The 8375-nt window shown below is 56.8% G+C and overlaps 2 protein-coding genes across 9 annotated transcripts in view; one reads left to right on the top strand and one right to left on the bottom strand.

Annotated features, from left to right (window-relative positions):
* The window catches only part of LOC113205679 (uncharacterized), a 23719-nt gene extending 19212 nt beyond the window's left edge, over window positions 1-4507 (top strand). For 4 of the 8 annotated variants that reach the window (XM_052270861.1, XM_052270858.1, XM_052270863.1 and 1 more), the window contains 7 exons: window positions 1161-1261; window positions 1344-1549; window positions 1814-1956; window positions 2041-2262; window positions 2350-2532; window positions 2781-2968; window positions 3040-4507. In XM_052270861.1, coding sequence (XP_052126821.1) covers window positions 1161-1261; window positions 1344-1549; window positions 1814-1956; window positions 2041-2262; window positions 2350-2532; window positions 2781-2968; window positions 3040-3186 — 1190 coding nt within the window. In that variant the 3' untranslated portion in view covers window positions 3187-4507. Of the gene's footprint in view, window positions 1-91; window positions 268-424; window positions 626-841; window positions 1052-1160; window positions 1262-1343; window positions 1550-1813; window positions 1957-2040; window positions 2263-2349; window positions 2533-2780; window positions 2969-3039 lie in introns of all 8 variants that reach the window. The other 4 variants (XM_052270859.1, XM_052270857.1, XM_052270860.1 and 1 more) reach the window with 3 other exon arrangements.
* On the bottom strand, window positions 4496-8369 carry LOC113205687 (nascent polypeptide-associated complex subunit alpha, muscle-specific form-like). The gene is made up of 8 exons (XM_052270865.1): window positions 8345-8369; window positions 8018-8248; window positions 7857-7933; window positions 7513-7761; window positions 7178-7441; window positions 6718-6957; window positions 6374-6566; window positions 4496-6100 (listed from the first exon to the last, which is right to left on the bottom strand). The coding sequence occupies exons 3-8, from the start codon at window positions 7920-7922 to the stop codon at window positions 5682-5684; spliced, it is 1431 nt and encodes a 476-aa protein (XP_052126825.1). The 5' UTR covers window positions 7923-7933; window positions 8018-8248; window positions 8345-8369; the 3' UTR covers window positions 4496-5681.
* Between the last annotated feature and the right edge of the window lie 6 nt (window positions 8370-8375).

Genomic DNA, 8375 nt, shown 5'->3' with positions numbered 1-8375 from the left:
GTTCCATATGATGTGCCATCAACTATGGAGAACAAAACATGTTTCGAAAACGCTAGAATGAACTTGAACAACTAATTGTTTTCGTCTGTAGCCCTGACACGACTTCAAACGGCACGTTGGGCGAGCAAGTCTTGGCCTACCCGGTGGCCTTCTTCCCGTTCGGGAGCCTTCCGGTTGATTCGCGGGGTTATGGTGCGGAGCGCTGCGACTTGAACGTCATCCTGCTAGATCGCGACGACGCTAAGGGCATCCGCGCTGCTCTCGGCGGTAATTTTAATCCCGTAATTTCTTCCTGAAAAGTTTTCATTTCTTTCCAGTCTCTGGAAATATTTCAAGTTTCCGATTTTTCCGGATAAGTTTCGGACTTCAAAATCCCTACGTCGCGATGTGACGTTTGGGGCTGATGAGAGAGTTTCCGTCGCAGAGTCCCTCTTCCGCGTCTACTCGCGCTGGCCGCTGTCCCGGTTCGTGCTCGTGCTTCCGCGGCCGGCCGCCCCGGGCGCCGTGGACGACGTGTTCCTCGCCGTGTGGACCATGACTTCGCACCTGAACGTGGTGGTCGTGAGCCGGCCCCTGGAGTGCGCGTTCTGCAACGACGTGCATGCCTACTGGCCCTTCTACCCACGTACTAGACATTGTTTTTTGAATATTTACTTACCCCTTTGATTGTGCATAAGTTTTCTGAACAGCCCTCAAAACTTTTCCATCGAGTTTCTCTGGGACTTGCTTTGCTCAGCCGCCTGCAGCCTCCCAAGTAGGCAACTCTGGACATGGAAGCAGCCGGGGTTGCCTACGCGGCAGTCTGCAGGCGCCTGATGCTGCGCCCCGCTGGCTGTGCCAGGCTGCAACGACTCGTCCGCCCGGCTGGTGGGCCGGTGGCGGCCCGACACTGGCCTGCGGCTCTGGGGCCATGGCCTCCTCGGGGTGCATGGCGTGGAGCAGCAGCGGCGCAGCGCCTTCCCGCTGGAGGCCGGGCCGGCGGGCGCGCGGGCGCTGCGCAGACTGCACCACTTCGGGTGTCCGCTGCGGGTCGGCTTCATGAATTTCCCCGGTGAGTTCTGCGCGGTCGCCCGGATCTGTTTTTTAGGCCTACAACATTGTGACCTCGAAATTTTGCCCTATTCTTGTTTCATCCACTATCGTTGAAAATATGATCGTAGGCTACCTCAACTACTCGACGCACGGCGGGGGCTACAACCTATGGGGTGTCGGCGCTTCCTTACTTCGTGCCTGCGAGCAGCGCCTCAACTTCACCGCAAAGGTCGGTTGTTAGTACCACCACCACCTCGGTCGCGCCATTCGGCTGCATATTTCTCCTAACGGTGGTGGTGTTCCGAGTGCAGCTCTCGCTGGGCCCGTGGCCAAACCAGTGGAACAAGGGCCTGAAGCATCAGGTGCGCGAGGGCGCCGTGGACGTGGCGTTGTTCCCAGGGGCGTTCAACGAGTGGTACCTCTCCCAGAACGTGACGGTGCCCGTCTCGTACACCGTGTGGTGCTACACGTGGGCGGTGCCTGCCGCTTTCGGCGTGCAGCCCGCCCTCTTTTGGAGGTAAACGCGAGTAGTTTTGCCTTGTATTTTACTCTGTACTCTGAAAAACATCCCAGAAAATTTACAACATATTTGTTGTAAATTTTATGTACAACACAATTTGAAAATTTGCGAAAGCATATTTTTGCTTGTGGTTAAATTCCAAGTAAAATTGCTTGTAAATTTACAAGCTCAAATTGTAATTTTACGACACAAATCATAGAAAATTTTCCCGTAAACGTACGACTTATTTTTCACTGTGTAATAATAACGAGACATCCCCAGACTGACCGCAGAGTTCACCCCCGAGACGTGGGCCCTGGTGGGAGCGTCCCTCATCGTGGCCTGGTACGCGGCGGCGCTCCTCATGGAATACGAGCCTGCCTTTGACCCCAACCTCGACAAGAGCGGACGGCGCGTGGAAATATGTAAGGCAGACTGTTGTGTCCGCTGTACCACACGAGTGCAGAGTTGAGAAGTGTTGTCTTTCTGTTTTGTTTTTATCATTTCAGACCGGACCGCGGTTGCTTTGGTGACGGCCACTCTGGTGGGCCTCCCGGTGCACCACAAGACGCGCGGGGCCGCGGGCCGCGTCTTTCTCAGCTCCTGGGTGTACGTCGGCATCGTGCTCACCACCGCCTACACCGCGGCGCTGCACAGCCTCGTGGCCGCCCCCGTCGGCGCGCGCCCCGTCAAGTCCGTGCAGGAGCTGGCCGACTCCAACATCCCCGTGGGTCAGGCTCAAGTTGGGGTGTTTCGTTTGGCTTTTTTGATCTTTTTGAAGAAGCGGGATTAGATTATAATAATTACCTTAAAATCAGGCGGATACGTATCCCCTCTGGAGCACATGAGAAACACGGCAACGTTCATCCCCGCCTACGCCAAGCTTTTCCGGAGAGCGAGAGAAATCCCTGAGTTTTACCTGGACGACTACCTAGCCAACGCTACCATGGCCGTGGTCGACAGACGCGACTGGCTCGTCCTGCTCGCGAGAGCGCCGTCAGGTGAGCATCGAAATAAGCGGTAAAAAATGATTATTTGTGCAGCAACACCAATAGCTGAATACGGGATAACGAACTATGTATCAATAAATAGCTATAGCTATTGGGGGATAAAACATCAGCTATGTTTTGCTACATATAGCTATACGAGCTTAGCTATATTTTTTAACTACACAGCAATAATTTTTTGCGTCATAGCTATAGAATAAGTTACCCTGTCCTCCATAGCTAATGGTTTAGCTTCCATGTAGGCAGGCACCGGGGGCTTCACGTGATGCAGCACCACTGCATGTCCACGATGAACGTGTTCCCCTTCCTGCTGCGCCGCGGCTCGCCGCTCGAGGCCTCCCTGCGCGACACCGTGCTCCTCCTCGAGGAGGTCGGCCTACTCTCGCACTGGAGACAACAGGAGGAGGGCGACTCTAACACGATGCAGGAGGTAGGTCAATATTGGAGTTGAACTGATTCTGTAGTACAATCATGTTCCCTGTATGGTGTTTGTGATTTCAGTATGACTCCCAAAGGCGGGTAAAACCTTTTGGAATAAGCCAAATGTCACCTGTTTTCATCGCCTACGCCATATCTATCGCGGCTGCGGTCTGCGTGCTAAACATAGAGATTTACTACGGTTCTTACTTTACAAAAGTGCCTTCGTGAAGGAGCGACTTCTGCAGACCGTAGCAAAATACGGGTCTACCGTATACCAAAAAAAGGAAAGATACAGTAAATCCGTACTTTTAAACCGTACGAACACTTTTGATCGTTTTTGATATGCCAATGTACTAGACGTGAACGGCAGTCGGCAGTAGCGTGAACGGGGTGTATTTAGATTGCCCGACCTATTTTTCTGCGACCTGGTAATTTTTCGAAAATCCCCAAAAGTGCTGTCCGACCTCGGTTTTGTCCGACCTATTTTTCTCCGACCTCGTCGATATGCTAAAATTTGGGGAAAATGTACTTCAAAGAGAAACAGGCTTCAAAGAAAGAAAAAAAAGAGCTACGTCGAGGGACGTATTGTGAAACCAGATGATACAAATTTAAGGAAATATGTCTGTGTCCGAATTTTCTCTCGTATATTGCTGTCATTTGTTTATGGCTGTTTGTTACTCGCTATCTTGCAATTCAGCGGACTAGCGGCCGAAGGGGACACCACTCGCGTAATCCTGTGTACAGATGAGGGTGTAATCCCTATGTAATCCTTATGTATTGTCCTATATTCTTGTGTAATACTTGACCAAATTTTATGCCATTATCACTAAATTTCACCTTACAGTCTAAATATTTAATGGTTTTAGAGCCAGAAATTCAACAAAATTCATGTGTAATTCCTCAAAATTCACGTGTAGTCCCTGTAATTACGTAATCTTGTGTACATCCTAAATCGAAGTTGTTGCCCCCTCGCTTGCGGCATGGTATAGAGAAAGCACAGTAAAACCAACTTTCGACCATGTACACGCAACACGGAAAAAAAGAATTTGCCCTCACAACTAACGATTTAGTTAACATGGACATAACAAACAATTTTAGTTGCAGGATCAAAGAATTTGCCATGGGAAGCAAAATTCTGCTGTCACAACTAACGCGTCGCTATGGTAACTCTGTCTCTGTCCGCTCTCATAGCGCCTGGTATGTAGGCAACATCTTGCGTGCAATGTGTGCGTGTACTGCCGTGTAGCCTACCCCGAGTCTCGCAGGCGCCGAGCCCCCTTAATTTGCCGAATGAAGTTGAGAAAAACGGACTATAGCAAATGTAGAGAGATACCCCGCGACCACTGAGACAAAGAGCCGGGAGGCGCGGGATAGAGCCGAACAGACGATGGGAGAGACGTCGAGCGGCCTAGAGTCTCCGAGAACGGGGATAGCATCGACCTGTTCGAGAGACAGGCAGGAACGGGGACGCAGAGCTACTTTGAACTTCAGTGCTTCAGGAGCAGGTTGTGACAGACAGCTCACAATAAAACACGTATTTGGCAAGTAATATGGTTTAATTCATTCCATACGAAAAGACGCTGAGCCGCATAACAATTGAAGCATCCGGTCTCGCAACCGGCGCAATGAAGGGCACATAACACGTTTTTGTTATACTGTTTTCTTATATAAAATGGAATGCAAATTTAAAGAAGTCAATCATAAATGCAAAAGGTTACTCAAAATGAAGCAAATAATCTACCTATAGTGGCATTTGTTATGTTCTGGTAACAGTGTGACATACTAGTGTAGAAGATTTGAACGTCTTTGGAACACGTTTCCCTTTTCCTGAAATATAATTTGCACTACCTTAATTTCTACAATTTTTCCGACTAGAATTAATACATTTAGGTGAAAAGGTAAAGATGTCAGTGAAGAAAAGTACAAAAATATTATATTATCACATTATTTCTGATGCGTAATATAAGTTGCGAGTAGAAAAGCCGTATACACAGCGATACTAATAATCAGGTACGATCGTGCACCAGAGGCAGGCGCAGTGAGTAGTTAAGAAGAAAGAGTTGTACTGTACATGGCACTAACAGACTAGATAAGAAAAGAGTTCATGATGCTCACTGGGAGCTTACGAACGAAGCCACGGAATAAGAATGTAAGTGGCCCAAACGTTCGCACACACTCGCAGCGCCGGCAACCGCTCCGGTGAGCAGCGCACTGGCAGGGCGAGGCCCGACGGCCCGCTGCAGTGCGCCGCTCACCCTTTCACCAACTTTGGCCGCCCCCGGCAAGGCCGTCTCCACCTCCCGGTGAGAGCCTGGCCAGTCCGGCCCAGGACAGCAGCAGGGCCTCGGCAACCACACTCCGTGGCGATGCGCGTGTGTGCGCCCGCCGCCCCGACCCCCAGGGGGGCAGGGGCGGAGGGCTCCCATGAAAGACAAGCAGCTTACAAGAAGCACGGCGACGGGCAGCAGGGGAACAGGTCTCTGGCCCTCCTGGCGTCAGAAGAGCCCGTTGCCCCAGCACCCGCACCACGGCACGCTGCCCGAGGCTGTGCTGTCCTGGCGCGCCGGGGACAGACTCATGCGTTGGGCCCAGGCCCGGGCCCGGGGCCCCCAGGACGACGACGACGATGTGGACCCCGCCATGGACGAGGCGTCATCGGAAGCGCCAGACATCCCAGAGGCCCCCGCCGAGGTCCCAGAGGATCGGTTGTCGGCGGCGTCGTCTCAGAGGCAGCCGTTGCCCCAGCAGCCGCACCACGGGACCTTTCCCGACTCGCGCTCCGTGCTGTTGTCCCTCCGGATGGAGGACAGCCGCCGCCTCCCCGTCGCCCTCCACGCCGACACGCGCGAGTCCCTGGAGGAGGCGCTGTTGGTGCGCTCCCTCTCCGACGCCGTGGTCGTGTGGTCGGCCGGCAGGATGGCGTCGGTCGGGGAGGGCGCCCGCCGAGGCTTCCGGCTCAGGATGGACACCCGGCGCCTGCGCTCCGACTTGTTGGGCGACTCTTGGCCCGAGGACGACGACTGCGACACGTCGGCCGCGTGCGGCCTGCCCGCCTGGCCGGGGTGCTTGGAGGGCGTCCCGGGGGTGGCCGTCGAGCCACTGGTGGAGACGGCCCCAGGGGTGCCTGGCTCACCCTGTGCTGCTGGGGGACAAAACTCAATCACAAAGGATGCCGTGGGGTCAACCACTCGAATACATTTCGGATGTAACAACTGAGATCACCGACATTAAGTAAAGAAAAGAAATATTACAGAGTATGAAAGATGTCTGTAAACTGCAGTTACTGTATTATTTGTTCAACTAGATTACATCATTCCTTTTAAAGTAATAAAAAGTCGCAGCAAAAATGAAGTCTGGTGTACACAGATGAGACTTTCGAACAAACACTACGTTGATGACTTGAAGAGACACGTACCGTGCGCCTTCTGCTTGGCCGTGCGCCTGCGAGAGGACGGCGAGGGGGCGAGCGCGTTGCCGTTGGTCGCCGGCTCCTCCAGGCTCTGCGCCGAGCTCTGCTTCCTCAGGAGCCGCTTGCCGTGGGGCGCGCGGCGCGACGGCGCGGGGGAGGCGGCGGGGCTGGCCGGCAGCGAGCGGAGGCTGCTGGGCGCCTGCAGGGGGCGGGGCGGGCACACCGGGATCAATCTCAATCCATCTCTCGAGTCGGTACGGCAAGCCTCATGGCAAGCGCAAGCAGGCGGACGCGTTGTTAGAGGGCCGGCCGTTGCGCAGGGGTTAGTACAGCTCCACACACGTGTTCACCTCCAGCCGCGACTCCATGGTCTGACTGCGCTCCGTCCGCGGCCCCGGTTCCACGGCGCCGCGCTCCGACGGGTCGACGCAGACGCTCGACGCGGACCCCAGGGAGTCCTGGGCCTGAATGCCGCCGTGCTTGGGGCCCGCGCCGGGGGCGGGCAGGGGCGTGGACGGCACGGCCGCCGAGGGGGGAGGGGGGCCCGCCGCCTCGGAGGGGGCCGATGTCGCCACCACCAGCGAGGGAACCTGGCGGGGGGTTAGACACAAGGGCCGACAACAGTGAGAAGCCATCCAATACGAAGAGCCGGGCAGCTGGGCGAGAGACAAAAGATGTTGTGACGGCGCCTACATCGTTAGTCCGGCTAATGTGAATTTTACCTTCTCCATAAAAATAAATTTGCCATTCCGTCGCGAACATCGAATTAGCAGCCGAGGCATAGGAACAGTAGCGAAGAGTCGAGCTTACCGGCGCCGCCAGCGACAAGGCCGGGGTAGCGTCCCCGCAGGACTCGGCGAGCGCCCCCGCGCTCATGGGCACGGGGCGGCCGTTGGTCACGACGGCGAGGGGCATGGGCATGGTGACCACGGGCAGGTCGGCCCCGGACAGCGCGTGCGTCGCGGCGGCGGCGCGGGGGCCGGGGTTGAGGGGCGCCAACGGCCCCATGGGCGGCCCGGGCGCGCGCAGCATGCCGACCGGGAACGGCGTGCTGGGCCTCCGCAGCGTGCCCGTCTGCAAGAAGAGCGTCAAGTGAGAAGGGGGCCGAGCGGCCGCGTGGCGGCGAGCTCAGGACGAGTACTCACGTGGTAGCCGGGGATGACGTGGGGCTGCAGCGCAGGGCCGAGGAGCCTGGGCCGCGGGCCCTGCAGCGGAACGGGGGCGGGCCCGGGGGCGGCGGCGGCCTGGGCGCAGAGCTGCCGCCCCCTGAGGGGCAGCGAGTTGGTGGCGGCCTCGCGCCGCCCCGTCGGCGGGGAGGCGGCCGCGACGAGCCGGGGGCCGCGGAGGGAGCCACCGCCGGGCCCCGGGGGGACCTGCGGGTGCCGCAGCCGCACCTGTCGACACGGGCGGCGGGACAAAGTCAACAAACATATTTCACGGTCGCGTCGCGGCTTGGTCGCTGCGGAACGGCCTCCCCACCCACACCTACCTGAATCTGCGACCGGAACGGTTTGTCATTGACAGCCGAGGAGTCCCTCAGGGACTTATCTCGCATATCTCCCGAATCTGCACAGAAAATAAAATTATGTTGAAAGTCTCACGACGAGGCGTCTGCGTGGTGTCTGCGGTGCGATCTTCTGGCGGCCTCACCCTCCAGGTCGAGGAGAGAGGCCTCGTGCTCGGACAGCTGCCGCAGCTCGGCCAGGGTGCCGGCCACGCCCAGGTGCGTCGGCAGCGGGGGCAGCGTGGACTGGTGGGGCAGCTGCGGCCACGGCACCAGGTGGGCCACCCGCTCCTGCACCACGCCGCCGCCGCCAGGGTCGCCGTCTCCCGCCGCGCCGCCGTCCTGGGGCCCGGGGCCGCCCAGGCGATGGATGCCACCTGCCAGTCATATCCGTCCCATCCGACCGGTGAGTGTTCAGCGCCCCACCACGACGAACAACAAATTAAATTTGGACTCCTCTTTCTTCTTCATACCAACGACAACGCCCAGCTGGCTGAGGGCCGC

This window comes from Frankliniella occidentalis, unplaced genomic scaffold (genome assembly GCF_000697945.3).
Source record: "Frankliniella occidentalis isolate FOCC.00 unplaced genomic scaffold, Focc_3.1 Scaffold142, whole genome shotgun sequence".
Classification (NCBI taxonomy): domain Eukaryota; kingdom Metazoa; phylum Arthropoda; class Insecta; order Thysanoptera; family Thripidae; genus Frankliniella; species Frankliniella occidentalis.
Note: the sequence above shows the minus strand (reverse complement) of the source record. Positions and strands in the feature narration are given on the sequence as shown.

Excerpts from the sequence above, each read along its gene's own strand:
- LOC113205687 (XM_052270865.1), bottom strand. The coding sequence starts at position 7,922 with ATGCGAGATAAGTCCCTGAGGGACTCCTCGGCTGTCAATGACAAACCG. Across the intron at positions 7,442-7,512 it reads ACGTCATCCCCGGCTACCAC|ACGGGCACGCTGCGGAGGCC; the intron begins GTGAGTACTCGT and ends CTCTTCTTGCAG. Across the intron at positions 6,567-6,717 it reads CCATGGAGTCGCGGCTGGAG|GCGCCCAGCAGCCTCCGCTC; the intron begins GTGAACACGTGT and ends CGCCCCCTGCAG.